The sequence below is a fragment of the Fringilla coelebs genome, assembly GCF_963513975.1.
Source record: "Fringilla coelebs genome assembly, chromosome: 1".
Lineage (NCBI taxonomy): Eukaryota > Metazoa > Chordata > Aves > Passeriformes > Fringillidae > Fringilla > Fringilla coelebs.
In genome coordinates, this window is record NC_140028.1 from 132871858 (window position 1) to 132894942 (window position 23085).

The following is a 23085-nucleotide window of genomic DNA, read 5'->3' on the forward strand; positions in this document are numbered from 1 at the left end:
TGACTGGTAATACATTTCTCATAGGACCGAGTAAGTACAGTCATAACCTCAGTCAATAACCTAAGTGGAGAGGTGTGCTGCATTTGTCTGGGAAGTTTTGATCACATTAGACAATGTAGAGTCAAATACAGTTGCACTGAATATGTTGCTCAGCATACACTGTCACTGAATTTTTTCATTTGTGGCTGAAGGATGCAGGACCCAAGTTCGCATTGTTTTTCAGCTAGAACAGAATTTTGTGCCTATGGCATCCAAATAATTTCTTCGGGTTCATGGTCACTGAGACCTTACAAAAATCCTGGTTTCCTGAAGAAAGTCACCAAAATTGTATGGCTTCTGAGATGAGACAAATAATGTTATTTTCCAGCTGCTATGCACTTTTTCCATACTGAACTGTTGGCAGTAACAGAGGGCTGTTGCATTGATTACACGTTTCCAAACTTTTCTGCATAACAAACACTTCATATGGATAGTCCACTGTATTTAGTGGAATACACATGCTCTAAAGATGCTGATAGAGTTTCTTTGCAGCTCCTGCAGTTGCTCTGCAGCTAAGATAACAGCAAAATTACCTATCTTGGTTCTGTGCTAGTATGAATAGATGCATTTTAGCTGATTCAGGCCTTCTGTACAAGCTGCACATGCCTGCTGACAAGTCACAGTGTGCACACATCCTGAAGATACTGGAAACATCTCAACATCTTCAACAACTCAGGGTGGACCAATCAGGGCTAAAACAATCAATGGTCAGTCAAGGCTTAGCAGACTCTGTCAGCTGGCTCAAAAGCCAGCACTGCCCTTACTCTGAGTGATATTGGAAGAATCTATAATGAGTGGGAAATTTGTCTTTATGTAAAAAGCTTCTGCAGAGTTTAAAAACTTCCCATTCCACCAAACTTTTTCCATTGAAAATGCTTCAGTATGACACCAATGCCTGTGGATCTGTGGCCTGAGAGCATTTGTCATTGCTGAGAACAGTGTGAAATATTTCACTGTTGTTATGCATTGGACTAAACTGGGGTGGGAGAAGGAGAAAAATGGATGGAGATAGATGCTGCCAAAGTATCAAAATGTTCAAAACATTTTTAAAATAAGAGATGCTCAACTGTCCTTTAAGGCCATGGTGGGAAGGGTGAGGAAAACAATTTTAATTTGCTCTAAAGAAAGCTTAAATTCAGTATTAGGAAACACACTAAAAGAAGTTGCCTAGGCAAGGCGCAAAAGTTCAACAACTGGAATATTTTAATAGTGATGAGGACAAACTTTTTACAGTAATGCTGTAAATCTATTTGATTTTAAGTCACCATTTACGAACATCTATAAAGTGAATGTTTGTTTGCAGAAACAGTATCATATCAGTCCTGTTGTAAAGAACTTGCACATTATTGACATCAGCAATGCTTACATAGATGTATCTCCTTGTGGATTTTAAGTTATCCTAGACACAAAAAATAAAAATCACATAAAAGAGAACGAAACACAAATTAAAACTAGCAAATATTTAAAGCAGTAACTCCTCTGCGAGCTAAGTGGACATCACAGCACAGCTCGGAAGGTCATTTGAACAAAGAGCAAAGCATTCAAGCAACAAAAGTCCATGGATTACTAAAAACCAGAAAAAGTTTTGTTAAGTTTCTTTTAATAGTTTACCTAGCTTGGATCTTTGCAATCATTAGTTCATGTGAACTTTTGTGCTGTACATTTGGAGACATTAAAGACTTTAAGGTTTCATACTGCAGAGACTGTTGTGACAGTAGAAGAACCCACAAAAAAGTTCCACTATGTAACAGCAAAATTTCAAGGGCACAACTACAAACAGGAAGACATATTTTTATCCATGTCCATTGCCGTAATATTTTATAATGAGCAAGCAATTATCTTACTGTACTGCACCAGGGGCTCTAGACAATGACAAAGGTTTCTGCAGGCTCTTATCAATCCATGTCAATGTGTCAACCAAAGTGCAATGAGGCAAATTATGACATATTCCAAAATGCAGCAAGAAGTGGATAAATCTGATATCTGAAGCAGAACATGTTGAAGGGAAATGCTACACTGAAGGCCGTTGAATTGCCTACAAATGAAGTACCATCATAAATGTTGAGGACAAAGAAAGCCAAAAGGGTTGAATCTGAAATTAAGGCTGAATATGTAAAAAGTGTAATAAAATTTTCAAACCAAAGACTATTTAAAGAATCTGCCATGAAGACATAATTAGCTCCGACTAATCCAAAATTAGATTCTACTTACAGGAATCCTCCATCCTTTAGAAAAGTACATAATGGTCTGTAGACCAATTAAAAGATTCAAGCCTTGCTTCAAACTGTCACTAATTACTATCTCTCCACCCATCTTTTTCTCTCCTGAAATAGGAGACATTGAAAATGTCTTTGAATATATACTCATTATTTTACATATCATCTATTAAATCTGTGCAGCAAATGTACTCTTAATCTCTCTGCAGTCTGAGTTCTCTGTACTTTCTTGTAAACTGGAAGATTTCAGAGATTACACCAGAAATATTGATCTGTTTAGTGTTAGAAAACTATTGATTATGTGGTGATGCGAGCTTATATAAGCATAAATTGACCTTGCAGTGTTTTATTTGTGTTTCAGCTGGGGTTCATTGCAGTACACAGATGTGATAAGCAGTACTGTTATATGGGTTAGAGTGTAGTTTGCAACAAAACTAATCTCTTCAAGAAGTGGTATTCTATAATCTGCAGGAATGTTTAACACACACTTTTGAGGAGAGATAATTATATGGGAAAAGGGTAATAGAGGTCAAGTGGAATAAAAAGGAAGGAGGAAAATAACAGGACATGGAAAATGGTGGATCTTTTATCTCTTCTTTTCAAGAAGACATGTTCTCTTTTTAAAGTAGTAATGTTCCTTGAAAAAAAATTAAAATATTTTGGCTGAGGGCAGCATTCTGCCAGCTAAACTGCAGTGTAACATCAGGAATTTTAAAACCATGCTTTACACCTAGGAATATCCTTCTCTCTTCATTATGAGATGCAAATAAGGTTTTTCTGGAATGCTCCCTCCATGGGGAGAAGGTCCAGTACCTACAGCTCACTATTTCAGTATGATGCCACTCCTAAAGTGCTATTGCACTGCTTTGATAGGCTGAGCAGATGCTGTGTTTCAGAGAAGCCTCTGAGCATTGTATTTCTGGGCAGTCTGAGCCTGAAACCTTTCTCCCCTAATTTTGAGGCCTGTTTTAAATATTTTGCAGCTTTCTGCAAATGCTGGAGTCACAACTATTTTGAAAACCTGCAGATTATTCGATACCATTGGTGTATAGCCAAGTGAGAGTAAATTAAGCTTAAAAGTCTGTAAAGCAGAGAGATGTGGAGGTGTAAAAAACAACTGCAGCTTGCACTTAGCTGGGCTCTGTAATTTGTTGCAGTAATTAAATATTTCTTTAAAGCGGAAAACCTTTGAAGAATACTGATATAATAATTAATATTCAGGTTACCTAGGGAACTTGAGACTCTGCTGACTGTAGCTAGAAGATCCTTTGCAGAGGAAGCTACCCAGCACAGCTTTTTTTCCCTAGACCTTTAAGGATTATTTCCCCCACTTTTCCAAGTCTCTACCAAGTTTCTCCCTTACAGACAAGAAATTCAAGGACTTTTTCTGTCTAAAACAAGATAGACCTGATGTAAACCCAAAAAGGGAGGAAGAATTCAGGTGGGCTTAGAAACAAAGGCATAATGTGGATATGCTAGATGACTGAAGAGCCATAAAGAACAAAAGAAAATTTTAAAAGGTCAAGAGGAGATTAATTTTATAAAGGAAAAGTCAGAATAAAAAAATAGTTTTGTATATGTCCCTAGAAGTAAATGTTGGAGAAGACTCCAAAAATATCGTTAGCAGGATGCTATTTACACCACTCTTTTAACAATGACTGACAAATACTACTGTGGACCACAATAAATCTTAACTAGATTTCAAGAGCAATGAACCAAGTGCTTGCATTTGCTCCTCTGAGGGCAGCCTATGTCTGACAATGCTGATGTCACTACTATAGACACTAAAATAAGTGAAATGCTGGGAGATTGCCTCCCTAACAGAGTCTCGATAAAAGAGTGACTATGGACATGAGAAGTATTAAAGAGAACATTGTGGCTTGTACTTGCTTGCTTATTCTTCTTGATTTTGAGAAATGCATGTGTAAATATCATGTAGCCGTTAAGAACCAGTGAGCGCTGCCAGAGAGCAACCTAGCCAAGAGCATGTGAGCCAGCACAGCAGAGCAGCTTTAGAGGGAGCCACTTGGGAAAGGGCAGCCCTCTGACAACAAATGGACACATTTTGCACAGCTGCATGACAAAGCTGAGCCAGGTAGTAGAGGGTCAGCCTGGAGTCCTGGACTCTGCTCTCCAACAGTGAGTTGGCAAAAACACTGTAGTTTGCACTAGACATGGCCATCAGCTGTTACCCTTTTGCCAAATAAAAAGACAAGTGCTTCTTTCGTGAACTGCACTTCTAATTTATATTCTTTTATTTGGCCTGGATCTGCTGGGAGAGCAGCTTACAATGAGAATGGATGTGTACTCCTTGGCACACAGTGCTGTCTTCTAGGAACACAGGAGTTACTGGCTTAGATCACATATTCCTTCACTTCACTAGCAGCATGATGGAAGCCAGGAGCAAAAGCTGCAAAGGAAAACACAGGAAAGCTTCTCTGAAAAATTAACTACCCAGGAGAAGCTGCTCTTGAGCCTTATTAATTAGAGGTTAGTGTATGCCCCGAAGCATAAGACATTAAATCCCTTATAAATATGCATGCCTGTTCTTCAGAACTTCACGATAATAGAGAGATGTCATAAAATTGACACCGCGCCTGAGAAGCATCTAAGCGTTCACTGCAATTAACAGACGGACAAACAGGAAAAGAAGTCAAGCAACTTCTCTGCAGTCTTGTGAGCAGGGAGACTTCTGGTGGCACTGGCAGGTGAATAATGTGACACAGCTTCAAGTTTCTCCTGCTGAAGGTGGCTGGCTATAGTACCCAATTTCTGCTGCACAGCCCCTCAGAGATTAATTTCCTCTTCTGCAAATGGGTGTGTTTATCTACCTACTTAATGAGATTTTCAGACTGTAAAATATTTGTATTACACAGCTATTACTGACACTAGGCTAAGCCAAAAAAAAGGAGGAGATCTACTGCCCAGTGATTATTAATTCATTTATTTCACTACAACTCTAGAACTTTTTCACCCCCATAGCTCCATTAATGCATCATTTTTCAGTTAAAGTGCCCTTCCAAAGCTAGTTGGAGGCTTAAGTCTGAAAAATAAGTCTGGAAGTTCTGTAAGCATGGAGATTTAGCCAGCAATTTTTAAATAAAATTTGGTTTTCTTTTTAAAATCTTTTTATTTTAAAGACTCTATTGACCAACTGCTAAGAACCCTGAAAATCTCTAGTATGGTCAAGGATTAAGAACAACTGTAAAATTTTAAAATACTATTTTAAAAAAAGAACAATAGAGAAGACTGAGAATGAAAAAAGAAAGAAAAGACTTATGCAAAAGCACCCTTTTGTAAAATAATCATTCACAATACCCTAAACCAAAGTACCAGTCCTTAGTCATGTCAATGGAAAGCTTTGATGACATCAAATCAGACCAAATTTCAGGAACAGAATACATAGTACAGTCATAAGAATTGCAGCATGGGTTATGTACATATGAACTAGCCAATATTTCAGCTAGTTTGGATGTTAAAAACCAAGAAAACCATAACAGCACAGCCCTTGAATGTTGATTCAGTAATAACTTTGTCCAGCCTGAACCATGCTGAACCATGGATTTTAAAAGATGCTTTTCTGCTTGGTATAGGAACTAAATTAAAAGTTAGTAAGATCACCTCAATGTACATAGAGTCCACACTTTTTTTTGGTGGCTTAGAGCATCTGACAGTTTTGTCTTTTCAATTTTTCCAGTTTGATCATTGGTTGCATAACCCACCTTGACTACTTATTACCCACACTCCTTGCTGGAAACCAAAGACAGCATGAGGAACAGCAAGCATCCTGTACTTAAAGTCCAGTCTTAAATGTTGTTTTGGATGCTTGATTTCCACAGGCCTAGAAGATGGCCCAGTGGAGGGGAGATTGTATAAGCAAAAAATGAAGAAGTCAGGCTGGACCAAGGAGTGCCACTGACTCAAACAGCCAGTACAGCAGAAGCAGTAGCAAGTACGTGGTGGCTGGTCCATTTGGAAGGAAGGGAAGTTTAAAAAAAAAATAGATTGGACAAGAAAAAGCCCAAATGTAGCACGGTGAAGAGCAGGTGAGAGCAGCTTCATCTCCTGTCAACTCTGGGCAAGACACTTGCCTGTTCTGAGATGGAATGGGCGGCTTTACAGCTCCTTATCATGCTGATAGCTCTGTGCACAGCTGAGGTTCCCCGGAGTCGATACAAAGTTTCTTTAACTCTGTGTATACTCCTACCTCAGCTTTGGGAAACACCAGTAGTGGGCTGTGATACACAGCAATTTACAGTGAACAAAACCCTTTACCGTTTCCCCCCCCCCCCACCCCAAAACCACTTCTTCCAAAGGGATCATGCTGAGCATGGAAATATTAAGCTCTCAATGCTAGTTAACTCCAAAGAGTTGGAAGATAGGTCAGTTTATTTATTTTAACAATCATGACAGAATCTTTAATTATGATCTATGTAAAAATGTAAATCAAGAGAGCTTTTTTCCCTGGAGAAAACAGGGATGGCACAGTGAAGCTGCTCTTTAAAACCAGCATGATTTCCAAATGAGAGTTCAGTCTTTTCAGAGTTCACCATCCCTACTGAGCATGTCCTTCTGTGCCATCCCAAACAAGGACAGATGGAATCACGTGCTGTCATGCTCAGGGGCCATGACATGCAGTGACAAACCTAATGAGTGCCTCGGGCACTTCTGCAATAGAGGCAATAGTCTTGGGGTAAGGAACACATTGCTTCATTATAGCCTTTTATCAGAGTGCCAGTTCAAATGGACAAAATAACATTATCAGTACTTTTTTAATACTGTGGGATTTATGCCAGGAATAGTTTAATTCATTCTACTTAAGTTAGTTTACTATTCATTATTGTGAAGATAATGAAATTACTTATGTAGTTTATTTATTCTACTCAGTTTGTACAGTTAAATTCCAACAAACAAGAAGAGCCCCAAAATCAAAAAGTTGATAGAAATTACTACAAGCAATACAAAATTATCTGTTTAAAATGAAGTATTTAAATTTATGGCTTGTTAGAAAAATCTAGGGAAAACAGTTTTTCTTAATGAGACAATGAAAATTACCTGAATTTTGTAGATTCTTCTGGCTTCCTAACCCAGGTGCAGTTCTGCAGTTTTGTGACTATGTGAAGATAATAATCTTCTGAGTATCTAAAAAAGGAAACAACATCAAACACTAGAATACATATGTATGTATATTTAGAAACAGTCTCTAAAAACATTCAAATTATGCATTTATTAATAATAATGTGCATGGTGCATATATAATAGATTGCTTTTAGAACTCCATGACCTATTTTATTTTTGTAATTTGTAACAGCACTCTCCTCATCTAACTAGCATGACCTATTAAACATCTCAGTACTGATGTCCTAATGAACTTCAGAAAGTTTCAAAAGTGCATTTGTTCCAAACTTACAGAACTAACCATAAATATTTTGGAGTTATTAGAAATCATCTCAAGTGCAAAATTCCAAAATAATATAAATAATTCTCTCGTACTTAGTGGTTTAAACCTTAAAGTGTTTTGAAAAGTGGCTCTTGCTGGCCAAGATAAAACATGACATTTCTTATGCCTTTTCTTTCATTTACTTCATAGAGTCTTCAAAGCTCAATCATCTAAAGACAACAGACCAATAGTTACAGATGTAATTTTTCCTTTAAACTGTCTGTAAAATAAAACAATCTGCTATTTTACATGATGCAGAACTTTGATTACATTGCTACATATAACCAAAAAGCTCTCTGCTCTTCAAAATCCATTCAAGAGATTTAAATTTGTTCATAAGTACTTTGCAACATGCAAGTCAAAAGAATGAAGATATTTTTTGCATTCATGTTCAATGTTACTACTTCTCCCATTTTTGCCTGGATTATAATACAGGTTTTTAAAAACAGTAACTGACTTAAGATAAGTGGAATAGGAAGAAAAAATGGTATGGATGTCATGACTAAAATTCTATGGGACTGAAGTCTCCATACAAGATTTAACTTGTATTATTTTAACAAAGATAACTTAGTGTTGATCCAAATGATCATGAGTTTATGTAAGTTGCCACTTAGAAGTGTCTATTTTGAACAGTTTTACAAGAGTTGGGATGGCAAGAAACTTCACCTGTTTTTAAATGGAGCATGAGAATTGATAAAAAGCAATATATAAAAACACTCTGGTGGTTGCAGCAGCAGAGATCAATTATCAGAAAGCTTCCTTCTCTCTGTTCCACATTTGAAATAAACAGAGTGCAGGGAGTGCAGGCCACAGAGTGTTGGTGGGGTGAAGGTGAGATAAAAGCACAAAACCGAAACAGCCAATGTTGAATAACTCATCTGGTTTAATTCCTTTATATAAAAAAGAAATCCTTAATTCCTTAATATAAACAAGCAATCATTCTTAGATGCTTGGACTTACAAAAAAATTTCAAAAATTAATAGGATAACAGACCACAAAGAGTTACTTACACTATCGTTATCCAGGAGAAAAAAAAATATAGCAAAAGCATATTCTAGCCTAAAGACATTGATAAGATGAAGATAAGAGTCAGAAATGAAATGAGAAATTACTATCTATTCAGAAAGAAATTGCATTGAATGACAATTTTTTAGTAAGTTACAGGGAAACATTTCGTAGGGAGAAGAATGAAAGCATAATCCATAACCCCAGTTCTGAGACCTCATAGGAAACATAGGCACTCACTGTCAGAAACTGTAAGGGTCCTCTCATACTTGTAACAGAAAATGCACTTAGGGTAAAAACACCAATTACAAAGCAAGAACACTGCAGCCTTTCCACAGCTGTCTCTACTGGACAGAACTGCTCTTGCTCAGAGATAACCAAGCCCACCAGCTCACATAGAAAAGCTCCATTTTCAAGTCTTTACAAGTCAGAACACCAACTCTGCTCACCCTATGCATCCCAGTTTAGCCCCTCTCGTGACTTACAAGGACGCTCTGGTCTGCCAGACCAGTTGTGTTTACCAGCTGGCACAGTGCCACAGGCAGCAGAGACATACCAGCATGCTGTCCTGGGGGAAAGCAGCTCCCAGCTGTGGCAGCTCTGCAAGGCATCTGCTCACACCAGTAAAAGGTTTCTATTAAATGAATTCCAATACAGACAGTATTCCTAGAAATAATTTTTTTAACACTCAACATGAAGCTCTGGGATTTGCTGCAGCTGGGTTTACAGCCTAGAAAACTTTGTTTTCCTCTCAGAAAGCCAATTTTAGCATTTCCTGCTTTAAAGGAGGCTTGGGGACTCACTTCTCCAAACAAATCAGTTCAGGCTATCAGGGAATCATTTCATGACTCTGCTGTATCCCAGACAGTCATCTTATCCACTCTTCCATTTTAAAGACCTGGCACATTACATATATTTCCACTGGCACCCAGGAGCCTACAGCACATATTCACTGATGCTAAAAGGGTTTTATTATTAGGCTCAGGTAAATTGAGTTATAAAAATACTTGGACAACACAATGATTACAGTGCTGAGAAGAGTGAATGAATGAAACATGGGGTCTCTTTGTCCTGTTTTTGTCTGCCACCTGCACCACAACCATTAGAATAATTTGCTGTCCTAGGAACTCACTTATACTATATGAGCTTGACTGACAAATAACACCTGGAAGGCTTTTTTTTTTTTCCCCAGAGTATTTGTCAGGTAAGAAGTGACCTTCTATGTTAACTGCAGTGGCTAAGCTGGAATTACTATGCACACTCGAAGCACTGACAAAGTATTAGTATCTTCTAAATTTTGGCAGCAAGGACAAAAGTGTAGAGACAGTATGGAGACAACAGGTTAAATGTCAGAACAGACAGATGCAGTCTCACTGGTTATTTGCAAAAACTAAATACCAGCTTGTAAAAAAAGTATTTGAATTAGAAGGAAGATTGAGCAGCAGGAGTGAAAAAAGGACATACTTCTACTTGGCAGTTTATGTTCAAGAAATAAACAAAAAGAAAAACTGTGGCATGAAATGCAAAATTTGGGGAGGCTCTGTTTTGCCTCTGGATGCTTTAACACTACCAAAAAAATATCAGTTTTATAAGCCCTCAGGGCTTGCTCTAGAATAAAAATGGAAAACTGCTAGCAAAACTCAGCACTCCAGGCTCTTTGTCACCATCAGCACATACTTGCTATAATAATAACAACTTCCCACTTACATAGCACTTCTTACTATCAAGTCATTTGACAAGCTTTAAATTAGTAATTTTTTCCTCTTTCTTCCAGGTTAAGAGGCAGGAGTGTCCAGAATGTCCCTGCAAGTCTAAAACTGTAATATAAAGCATTTATATACCACACCCATGGGTCACATCTTGAAAAAGCAACAAAATCCCTGCAGCTCCTCTCAGTGAAGATCCATAGCTGCAATATTCATGGCAAAAAGCAATCCCTTGCTCCTTTTCTTTCCCAAGCATCTGTTTCTCTACCTACCTGCCCAATTAATCTTCTGCCTCATTAAATGGTACAGCCCCTTTCTCTTTAACCCTGGAATAAAGGTCTTGTACTTTGTAAAGTTTCTCTCATAATCTCGACTCCAAAATGTTCTTAATGTGAAGAGCTCATCTCCAAAGACTGTAAAACTTTGCAATGTGTGGGATAAACAACAGCATTTATATTGCTGCAAGTGGATTTTGAAAGCAATACAGTGACTGCTTTTCCCTCCCTTGGTGTTAATCACTCAAGTTTTCAGTCAGCTGCATTCTTTTACCTCTGCCAGTCTATGTTTCAGCTCTCACTACCAGTGCATCAGTAACATAGTGGTCTAGCATCTTTGAAAAGAATAAAAACTTCAATGATAGTGCTGCTGAAAGAAGTGGAATACTGATGGGAGAAGAGTTTGTAAAGAAGGGGGGGAAAAAAGAATAAATAAATAAAGAAGTAATAATAAGAGCAAAGACGAAATGCTGGAAATTTGATTTAAAGAGAGGTGAAAGGTCTTTAAATGCAATAAAAAAGTGAGGAGGGGGCAAAAAAGACAGAATAAGTTTTCAGATCATTTAATGTTGTTTTAGCACAAAATAAAAATTTGAATTCTCCAGTACTTTGAATAGGTAAAGGCATATAATTGTTTTTAGTTCACCTTTTGTTTCTCATTCCATTTCTTTTCCCAAATGGAGGGGAGTGGGGAGGGAATCTCCCACTTTTAAAGACAGCATGGCACCATCCATTTTAAGCTGCAACTCAGTCCTAATGGGAAGTCTTTCTTACTTTCAGTGTTTTATTTTTTGGTGCATCCTTTGGTTTATTGGTGCATCCATATAGGAAAAGATGTTACATGTCAAAATCAATAGCTGCATCTCAGATTTTCACTTTGGAAAGTGACAAGGAATTTGAGCAGGACTGATTATCAAAGCTGGGTTTTTCTCCATGCCATAAAAATACAGAACAGCAAGTTGAAACCCAAAATTAATTTGGGGTGTTTTTTCCCCCCAATGTATCTAAAATTGGACTGTTAGTTTCCTGTGGACTTGTTATCATAATGCAATCATGTGACTAACCAGCAGGTCTTTATACCAGTACATTTCCAAACTTCCTCCAGTCAGCAATGCTGAACAGAATCATTAACTAACGTTGCTCATAAAAGGAGGTTTCACCAGTCAGGGAAAAGACACTCAAAAATGAAATTATACCCCACACTTCTACTCAATATTTTTGTGAATAACTTGGAATTTAATGTTGCTAACTGCCAAGAAGAAATCTTGTACTGTGAAAATAAAAAAGTTAAAACCCCACCTCGAATAAATCTTATCCATGTAAAAGAAAAAAATGCAGCAAACATTGGTTGAACAAATTCAGTTTTCTGTTTTTGCATAGCTCCCCTTTAATAACCAAGAATTATTTAAAAAAGGACATTATTTTACCCTTCTATTTAAAATAAACAAAGCAGAAAGGACAGCAAACACCTACCTTTTCTTCTTGATAGATGATGACAAAATGTTGTCCTGAATTGCCTTACATTTTGAAGCCTGTTCAAGCTGGTAAATTCCATTTTTATTATGAGTTGTTCTGTTAAAAGGGCGGAGGAAGAGGAGAAAAAGCAATAAACTTTAAAAGAGAGAACATATTCTACCAATGTTGTCACATTTACTTCATTATGATAATAAGATTAATAACCGTAGATTTAGCTGAAAACATTACTAAAGAACCCTTATGGATTTCTATTGTGAAGCTCTTGTTATTAAAAGAGTTTTCTGCTAGGGACTACAAAATATTTGGTTCTCTAAAATAACCCTGTTTCATAGTCTGAATTATATTTTCCACTTTACACTGTAATCAGCAAATGTAATTTTAAAAAAATAATGAAAATTGAAAGTCTCTTGAACATTAAGTTTTGAAGTTTTAAAATATTCACTAGTAAAATATTTAACAGATGTGATTTCCTAAAATTGTTGATGAAATGCAGTATTCAGAATGAATATAATATATAGAGGAAAGTTCATCCACAGGTGAAGTGGATCTCTGTACTTTGACCTTAACTTACTGATTCAAGCATAATGCTTCCTGCCTTGTTTACTCTTTATTTACACAGAAAGAACAAATATTTGTAAAAGAAACCAGGGAAAGTGCCAGATAGTGATCTTTAATTCCTGTCTTATTTTCACCAAACTCCTGTGTGGTCTTCTTGCTCTGGGCAGCCCTTGTAGAAGAATGAGATGTAAATTAGTAAATGACTGAGATACTGAGGTCTTATTCCATTCACCTCAGTTCATCCAGTATCTATGTCCAATCTCATACAATCACCCTCTTCTAACATAGCCTTCCACTCTGTGGATTGCCATTTATCAGAAAGATTTTTCCTCTGGCTTTACTTTCCCTGACCCTCACCATGTTCTTCCCTGCCACCTCCCCCTCCTCTTTGCTTCTTTCCACTGATTCACTACTTACAAAGCCCTTGGACATTGCAGCCTATTTGCTCAAACCAGAAGTAGAAACACAGAAGACAGATGCTGTGTGCTGTTCTTAGAGAACAACTGAAACATCTCTGCACAGAGGCACTCACACACAGAAAGAAAGCCCTTCCTGCTTTGTGCTTCTGAGCCATCACTGCTTTTACTGACAAGGACCAAAACCCCACTGCCTTCACCTGCTACAACATGGAAACCCCTTAGCAACAAGATTTGTGACAAGCTGATTTTGAAGACCTTGCTTGGGAAGGATGCCATTTCAAACCACAGAACCAGAGTGGCTGAGGTTGGAAGGCATCTCTAGAGCTCATCTAGTCCAAACTCCCTACTCAGGTATGCCACCTAAAGAGGGTAAGCAAGGACCATGACCAGATGCTTTTTAATATCTCCAAGCACAGAGACTCCACAACCTACCTGAGCAGCCTGTGCCAGCGCTCAGTCACCCTTACAGTGAAAAAGTGACGCCTGATGGTCAGAGGGAACCTCCTGTGTTTCAGATGGTGCCCACTGCCTCTGTTCTATCATTGAGCACTACTAATGAGAACTTGGGTCCATCCTCTGCACCCTCCCTTCAGGCATCAATAAGGTCTCTCCTAAGCATTCTCTTCTTAAACACTCCAAATGAGAAGAAGAAAGAGAAGAATAAATGATCGCTTATTTTGCTACTGAACTGACTCTCATGGTCATAGCCAACAGGGAAGGAAAGAACCACCTTTCTTCTTCTTTCCATTGCCCGTGAATTTTCTAGAGTTAGTCCCCCCTAGTAGCAATTTCCACAGGATGTAGGCTGCCAAGGAGAGAGAACAGGCCTCCTCATTTCTTCCCACCACCAAGAAATTCTTCCCAGTATACACTCAGTGCCCCTGAGGAAGTATCCAATCTGTATGCCCCTTGTTGAGGAAAACAGTAAGACAACACAACGTAAACCTCTATCCTTTCAGTTCTGCAGTGACTTCAATAGATAGTAACAGCTGGCACTGCTTACTGAGAGCTCCTTGGCTGCCTTTGCATACAGCTCTTTATCTCATTTTTTCTCAAGGAGTGAAATACAAATAGCAGAAGGCTCTCAGAGCACACAGTTCAGAGCTAAGAACTCTGCAGATCTCACATAGCAAGTGCTAGCAATTATTCTGCCTACAAAATTTATGTACACAGGTTTACTGCAGCTTGGTCTGAATGGTTCTGTCTATGCAGAACAACCAGGTAGGCCCTTTCCAGTTCTCAAACAAATTTAGTTAGCACTACATCATGCTTCCTCTCTCTTGCTTCTTTAACCCAGTAACATCAAATGATTATTCTGCAGCTTAAAATAAGATAAATGGCTACGGGCAAAAGTTTAGCTGCCTAAACAGCATCTTAAAGAAATAGAAAGGAAAGAAAAAAAAAAAGAACAATTGATAAAAGCAAAGTCCACTTTACTGCTGCAAATAAGCCTTTCATTATAGCTAAAACTAATGATGCTGGATGCTGATTTGAGAAGTGGCCCCAGCCCTCCTGAGCCTCAGCTGGCCAGAAGAGACCCTGTCTAACATGTGAAGACTGCCAAGTGGCTGACCAAGTCAGAGCAGGCAGTTAGGTTGGATCAGCTCCCTGCAAGGGGGTGTTACCAGAGCAGCAGAGCACCAACATTCTTGTACAACTCTGTGCAGACAACCATTCAAAGTCCTTACAGCTTCCTGTTAATTTATGCCTTGAGATCTGTGGGGCAATGAATAAATATTCTTTCAAATACAAGCTTTACTCCACAGACTTTTAGACCTTTAAAAAATTCATAAGATAACCCAAACAAGTTGCCTCATTTTTTAATACCAATTGTTTTTATGCAATCATTTTCAAGACCTGAAAAATTCAAAAAAGAGGAAGTCAGAGAAAAAAGAAAGAACAAAATAAATCCCTATTCTGTTTTGTCATTAAAGCCTCGCAATCAGTTTTACAGCCACATGATTGATCACCAAAATGCTTCTTCTGTGGCTTTTTGTACATAAAATTTACTTAACCCTCTTTATGTGGTGCAAAAGGTAAAAATGAAAACAATTTATTTTCAAGAGATGTAACACAATTACTCATTCCATTAAAAATTAAATTTCTGAATTTCTGTTTCACTGTCAGAGTAGCCTCTGCTTCACATGAGGGAAATCTTTTTGCACTTAGATAAAAATGGGTGTACAAGAGGCAGTCCAGACTTCTACTGCATTATTCATGGCAAAGTTGTACAGACATCAAACTCAAATTTCTGCTCATTTCAGACAATTGTGCAAGGCAACATTTACCACTAAATGAATTTACCTGACCTAGTGGATGACAGTTTTTGTTCACTACTTAGAGCAGCACTACAAATTCTGCAATGAAATCAATAACGTGCCTAACAACACAGATATCAGGCTACATTCAACTAACTTTATGAACTATTAAGCTAAATGAGAACTTGAAGTAGAAACATTCTGCTGGCTTGAACTCATAAAACTGATGATACAGGGCAATTTCAGCTGTATTTCCCCTAGGGTTTAGATGTTCTCAAAGCCAGCCTCACTGGACCAAATCTGAAAAACAGGGGCTTTTTTTAATCATATACAAACAGCTTGAGGATCACATACTTCCTATGGTAATTCTAGAAACTCAGGAAGTACACCATCTGTACTTTAATAAATCCACAGTAGATTAAGACCATGTGCCTTATCTATCAGCACGTTTTTATTCTATGTCTTGCTCTCAGGAAGACAGCAGATCCTCAAACTGTAAAATTGTTTAAAACAAGGACTGACTCCACCTTTAGACAGAAACTACATGGAAAGTCCTTTTGCTGCTCCTGCAGCATTCAGTCCTGAGACAACAGGGAACCTTAGTGCAGGGAATCACCAGAGGGGTATGTCAAGTAAAATAGCATTCTTGGGGAGCAGAAAGGTACAGGAAGAAAAAGCAAAGGCACACCCTTTAAAAACAAAACCAAACCCAATTCCAGTTATCAGAGTAGGAAAATGGGATGGGCACAAGATGGAGGAATAATAGGGAAGAAAAAGGCAGATGGAAAAACTGGTGCTGTCAGTTATACTGTAACATGAAGATTAAAAGGTCACTCCTCTAGATATCCCTCAAAATCAGGTAGAAACAAAGAATGTGGGATGATATATTCAAAATTTCTCAGAATTGAACTGTCTGGCAGCAGTGAAAGCAATGAAAATTTCACCTCCCTAATAAGTTCACACTGAAAGTAAGGGAAAATCCCATTCGTTGGCTTTTCACTCCACACCCAGCATAGTAACTTGTTGCTCTTTTCTACAGCTTCTCGATCTCGTCTGTTTGAAGCAGAACAAGAGCTCTAAACATGTTCCAGCTGAGCATCTCCGGCTAAAAAGGAAAACTTCTGTATGCAAAATTGCACATTTTTATCATTCTACCAAAATGGCACTGAATAGCATTATCCAGATTTTGAATATCTTCTGTCTTAATCTCTCCCTTGAAGAGACTAATTTATATTTGAATCTCATAATCTGTTAGTTGAATACTATTAAAAAACCCAAAATCCATACTTCCATAGGAAAGGTGCTCTGAAGTGCTGTCTTTGACACTATTTCAAATTAACCAGATGATAAGAATATAGTGATGTTTTTAAAGTTCACAACACCTTGATTAATAAGGCAATACACAATTTAAATTCTTGGTGAAATGGACTATAAAAATTGCTTCATCAAACCACAGGAGTAAGAATTTGTCTTGAAACATTAATCACAGCAACTGTTAAAGGGATTAATCCTACTATCTTTGTTCAAGTTCTTATAGAAGTATTGCTTATCTAAGGAATGCTAAATCTGGTCTTTAACACAAACTGCGTCTTGAAATAACTTGAAAGACCCTCCAGTACATTCACCAGGGTTATGTGTAACATCAGATACTTTTTATTTAGAAAATCCATAAACTGCATGACAGGTAACATGACAAGCAACATTCAGAGCCTCATGGTAGGTGAAGTGAAAAGAATAAGGTACTTACACTAAAATCATGTTACAAGGGCACACAATAGAATGACAGAGCAGTTTCACTTGGACCAAGTAAACAGAAACCTTTCACCACTGTCAGAACATAAATGTGCCCTGGCAGCAGCTTTCAACTGAACACCTATTCATTTAGACAGAACTAATACATGAGGCATGGGTTCAAAATGTGTTCCTAAAATATATCTGCATGCATCACTTGGGGATGAAGGGGCAAAATATTAACAGACCAGTAAAATTAATGAAGCGGACCCCCATTGCTGACTAATCGAAACCATAGCAAATTATTTGTGCAATATACTAGGCTACTCCATAATTGTGGTATTAGCCTGGCTCTTCTTCCCCTTCTGACTGCCTGAATGCAATATTTTGTCAGGAGACAAAAGGTCTCTGTAGCATTGTTAATTAAGTATTGCTGCTTTATTTCCTAGGCCTGCATACAGATCTGCTGCTGAGAGAGGAATTTGAGAAATCAACACCATGGAATACTGTATTAATACTAACTTGTTTACCCATAGCTTCTCAATCACTTCCTCTCATTGTTCAATTATCTCAGTGGTCTTTACACTGTGCTTGCCCTGGACCCGCAAAGACAGAAAGCAAGCTGTGGAAATAGTAAGTGAATGCCTTAAAACTGGCAACACAGACTAACAGAGTAATGGTGGTCAGTTCTTTAGGGTACTGCTGCCATGTTACTTTTATATCAAGTATACATAAATAGTGCTATTTTTTTTACTTCCCTTGCAGGACCTGGCATGACTTATCTGCTACATATTCCTGGGTAGTATAATAGGAGCTAGAATTTCTTCCTAAATTAAACCTAGCACACCCTGGGCCTCATAACAAAGAAAATACTACCTAGCTTCTCTTACTATTTTCATTTTCTCCTGAAAAGCACTAGCAGTACTGAGTCTTCTGTTCTACTACTAATGTAACCACTAAACAAACAAATATGCCTGCACAAACACAGCTGGGGAGAGAGGAAAGGAGAGAGGGAAGACCAAGGATCTAAAGGTGAGAAAAATGCAAGACTTCTTTTTTTTTGGTTGTAGCGTTGAAAATATAAGAAGGCTGTAGTTAAGAAAATATAAATTGTACTCGCAGTTACAGCTTAAAAATTGAGAGGACAGTATGAGGCATAGATAGGACAATCTGCCAGAGAACATACTATTGCAGTAGAAATGATACTGGTTCCATGAATAAGTCTGGGGGCTACTAGACATATCTTACTAACAGTGGCCTTTCTTTTCAGTAAGAAACACTACTAAGAGGCACAGTAGGCTGTGAAATGAGCCCAAGACTAGATGTGCAAGTTGTACTGTAGAGGCAGTCACATTGCTCCAATTAGCTAAGGCTTAACAAGAAAAAGGGGTAAGCAACATCCTGTAAGAGACAAACCACAACATAAAGGTTATTTACTAAGACACAGATCTCCAGAGAACTTTAGGTGCCTGGTCACCATGTATTTAACATTGCTGCATATAATAGCTGCCTAAATATCTAAGAGAGTCTGATCCAATCCCCTGCTTTTCATCCTTTCATCCTTCAGTTTCATCCTTTTAAAAGTATTAGTCAAAGTAAAAGAACAGATTAGCTTTCAATACTGCAAGGCAACAGAATAATAGGGACTTAGAGATTCTTTGGGAAATGTATGGTTACAAATATGCCTCCAACAGCAAAGGAAATAATGATAAAAAAGATTAGCTTGTGACTGTGAAGATTGTCTAGATTACTTCTACTTAGAGGTCAAGGATAGTGCCTAGGTTTTTTTTTTTTTTTTCCTTTCCTGGAAATATCCATGCACATCCTCTTACTCTCATGCAGGAAAGGACATTGTTGCCAATAACACCACAATGCCATTCAAATGATCAGGGTTGTTTAGGAGAACCACACTATCCCACAGCACACTGGAATCTAATTCCTATTGACCAGACCATCCATCTCCATCACTGAGGGATCGGTCTGAACCTCCTGAATGAGTCCAGATGCTCTCTGGATCAAGCGTCTCCAGCATGGCCCTTAGCCAGGCCCAGTCCAGCTGCTGCCTGGATCAAACACCACCAGCATGGCTCCCTGCCCAGTCTTGCTGCTCTCTGGATGAAGTAACAGCTCCTGGTCAGTCCAGCCCAGCAGCTCTCTCTCCTTTCTCATTGGCCACACATGCACCACAAACTCCTGTCAGGCCAGCTTACTGAGCACAGTCACTCAGGTGAAAAAGCACATCCACTCTTGGATTCAGCTGGCAAGACATCTCTCCAAAGACACTAGGGTTACAGGAGCTTGAGTATATTGAAACTTTCTTTGATGAATTATTTACTTGACACACTTTTGCAGTCACTTAGTCATGAAGAAATACAATTTCAAGCTGACAAAAACTAGTTTCAAAGTGGTGCCAAAATCCTCCAAGTAGAATAAGGAAAAATACATATTTAAAATCACAATCTCACTTGCCCTATTACAAAGGTTAAAAAAATGACATGGATTTTCAGACCTCTTTGGTACATGTTGTTTCTACTTTCATTGCTTCAGTTGAGTGTACTAACAGCAGATGGGAAGTAGTTAGACTGTTCTCTGACGTGCTCTCTGTCAGCATTTCTAGTCAATTTGATTCCATGGTATAACACAGAGATCTGAATGAAAGAAGATGCAGCTCAGAAACTAACAGGGAAGAGTGCGAAGAGCTGGGCCAGGGGGAAACCACAGACACAGCCCAAAACAGAGTGGAGAGAAGAACGGAATAATGGCTACAAGAAAATGGCTACAAAAAAAGCAAAGCAGAACATACTGCAAAAACCAATAACAAGAAGTGGAAAGAAGGGGAAAAAAGCAGAAAGGGAAAAAATGAGAACAGGAAAGAGAAGCAGACTAGAAGCTCATAACACCACGTAGGAACATTTGCAGAATTCTGTTCCTTTTCTTTCATTCTAAGTTTGAAAGATGATATAAACTTATAGCTTGTGAAAGTTTTAAATATTGAAGGAGAGAGCACAAGGGTATCTCATAAGAAACACATAAGAAATGCACTGTTAGGGTACACTGCAATCAGTACTGCAACTAACATCACTTGCATTCACTTAGGGAAAGCGTAGGCTGGTAAATTCAGCTAGATTGAGATGGTGACCTCAGTAAGGTTAACTGCACTGCCACCATTGTCTTCAACACAACCAGGACATCAAAGTTTCTGTGAAAGACCCAATTCTTAAGTTCTTTCTAATTTTTATAATGCATTTTTGACCATAATATATATTAACATATAATAGTCATGGTAACTGCAAAGGTAATAATGCCATATAAAGTAAAAGAAGAAAGCAAAAATATTTCAAAACTACTTCTTACATAGTATTGATCTCATGTGTGGATTACACCACCATCTTCTGCACTTAGTTTTCCTACAGTGCGTGTGGACCCAAGAGCATGAAAACAATAGTCATTAGCATTGAAGTTTGCATGTAAGGCACAACGTTTCACAGCTGATTTTATAAATTACCTTCATATTAAACTTCACAGTATAAAATAACAGGCTGTAAAGCAAAAATCTACACTGATCTAGAAGGTCAAGACAAAGGATCAAATGAATGGGCTCCCACAAAGTAAAATGCAAACCCAAAACTAAACAGGCTTCATATGACTTGCCTTCATCCTATGCATTGTAAATGATAAATCTGTATTTTTAACTAAATATAGATTACAAAAACAGTAACAGCATTACCCAGCTCCAGCTCTACCTTCCTGGAAAGAGGAATAAAAAGATACCTGGAACGTGTCATTCAGCAGGCACTTTTTGCCTCGTACGCTAACAAAATTGCTCTACGCAGTATTTTATTGGGCTCGAAACCAACGGCAGAGTGACAGCCGTCAATAAGAGGGCCCATGAGCAAATAATTCTTTATAGTTAAAGCAAAGTGCCATTTGCCCTAATAATCTCTAACGGTCTCTCTGATCAAGCTATCGAAACAACAGCAAGAATGAACCGGAGCGAAGGCGAATTTCTGCTTTTGCAGACCCGTCCTCACGGACCCACCTGCGGGCGTCCAGCCCGTACCTGTTCTCGGTCTGAGGAAGGGGCGTCAGTGGAGACCTGAGGGCTCGCACCACTTTCGGCGTGACAGCCGCTACTCCTGCATCCTCCCCCCAGCCCCTGGCAAGCGAGACGGGAAAACAAAGTTGTCAGGACCAGTGATTGAACATCGCCCGGCGAGAGCGGCGCCTCTCCCCTGCCCACAACCCGCGCCGAGCCCAGACCGAGCCGGGGGCACCGCGCCAGGCTCCGCTGCGCCCCGCGGGGCTCGTCCCGCTCCTCCCGCCCTTCCCAGACGGCTCCGGACCGCGGGCGAGGCCGCCCGGCCGCCCTACCTGGCGCGGAGGGGCTGCTGGCCGCCCAGGCGCAGGAGGCAGCCTCCCAGCAGCAGGCTGCCCAGCGCCGCGGCCAAGGCGATGACAGCCCGCATCGTGCGCTCGGCAGCAGCGCCCGTCGCAGCTACGGCCCCATAGTATTTAAGGGAAGCTGCGGGAGGGGGAGGCGGCCATGGCAGCCACAGGGTCTCTGCGCTCCGCCCCTCGCCCGCAGCCCTGCGCGGCCGCCGCCATCGCCCCCCCGCTCCCGCGCGGCCGCCTCCCGGGCCCGGCCCGCCGGTGCTGGTGAGGAGCGGCTGGGCTCGGCCGGCGTGAGGGCGGCACCCGGGCGGCCTGTGCCAGCGGCCTGTGTCGGCGGCCGCTCGGGGCGCTTCCCGCAGCGCTTCCCTGAGTCGAGGGCGGCGGAGCGAGGGAGCACAAACTGCCCAAACTTTAATTGGGGAGAGGGGCGCCGTGTGGGGCGGCGGCGGGAGCACGGTGCGGGGCTTGCCCGGCGAGGGTGGGCAGCCCTGCCCCGTGGCTGGTGTAGTGAAGCCGCTGCTACTTCAATAGCTCTTTTTCTGAATTAAAATATAATAGTCAACGTGTCCTGTGTTTTGTCTTATAAAAGGTATGTTATAAAACTATGTATATTATAGATAAAAATGACCGCACGTGGAACACCGTGTGTGTGCGGCTCTGAGCCCCCCAACATAAGACTTGCTGTGAACTTGCTCAGTGGAGGGCCGTGAGCCTGATCTGAGGGATGGAACAGCTCTGCTGTGGAGACAGGCTGAGAGAGCTGGGCTGGTTCAGCCTGGAGAACGTTCTGGGGGGGCTCATTACAGCTTTCTGCTATCTAAAGGAGGCCTACAAGAAAGCTGGGGAGGGACTTTTTAACAAGCGCATGGAGTGATAGGACAAGCAGGATGGCTTTAAACTGAAAGAAGACAGGTTTAGATAGAATATTAGGAAGATATTCTTTACTGTGAGCATGGTGAGGCGCTGGAACAGATAGCCCAGAGAAGCCGTGGATGCCCCATCCCTGGAAGTGTTCAAGGCCAGCTTGGATCACCCTGAGCTAGTGGAAGGTGTCCCTGCTTATGGCAAGGGGTGGTTGGAACTAGATGATCTATAAGGTCACTTTCAACCCCAAACATTCTATGAGTCTATGATTTGGAGGGGTTTTGGTAAAGGAATGTTTCTGTAGTAAGCATATGTCTTTCTACTTGATGGTGCATTCAGTGTTTCTTTCACAAGCCATTGGTATGAGAAACCCAGTAAGGTGACAAGGTGCCAATAATTAGGTCCCCTCTATTAAAAGTTGATAGAAGAGTTGATGTGACTTACAGCAGCCTTTCAATCATGACCTGACACCTCGTTTTTGCAGATTCTCCCGTATCCTTCATGTTTTCTGTATCTGTGAGCATTTCCTTAAGCCTTGGAGCTGCTGCTCATCAAACAATGGCTAGAAAGACTCAAAGTAAGAGCTCTGCTGCTCTGTATTAATGAAGTAACACAGACTTGATATTATGAGTGATTAGATATGACAATAAGAAGCAGCAAGCCTCTAGGAAGTGCACCAGAGGAACAACACAGCACTGTCTGTGAT

The 23085-nt window shown here is 39.8% G+C and overlaps 1 protein-coding gene across 2 annotated transcripts in view; it reads right to left on the reverse strand.

Moving 5' to 3' along the window:
* Positions 1-21751, reverse strand: part of ST8SIA6 (ST8 alpha-N-acetyl-neuraminide alpha-2,8-sialyltransferase 6) — a 37859-nt gene extending 16108 nt beyond the window's left edge. Inside the window, exons 1-4 of one of the 2 annotated variants that reach the window (XM_084206736.1) lie at positions 21495-21751; positions 21184-21279; positions 12155-12253; positions 7311-7397 (exon numbers count right to left, since the gene is read on the reverse strand). In XM_084206736.1, coding sequence (XP_084062862.1) covers positions 7311-7397; positions 12155-12253; positions 21184-21279; positions 21495-21589 — 377 coding nt within the window. In that variant the 5' untranslated portion in view covers positions 21590-21751. Of the gene's footprint in view, positions 1-7310; positions 7398-12154; positions 12254-21162; positions 21280-21494 lie in introns of both variants that reach the window. The other variant, XM_084206735.1, reaches the window with a different exon arrangement.
* Positions 21752-23085: the final 1334 nt, after the last annotated feature.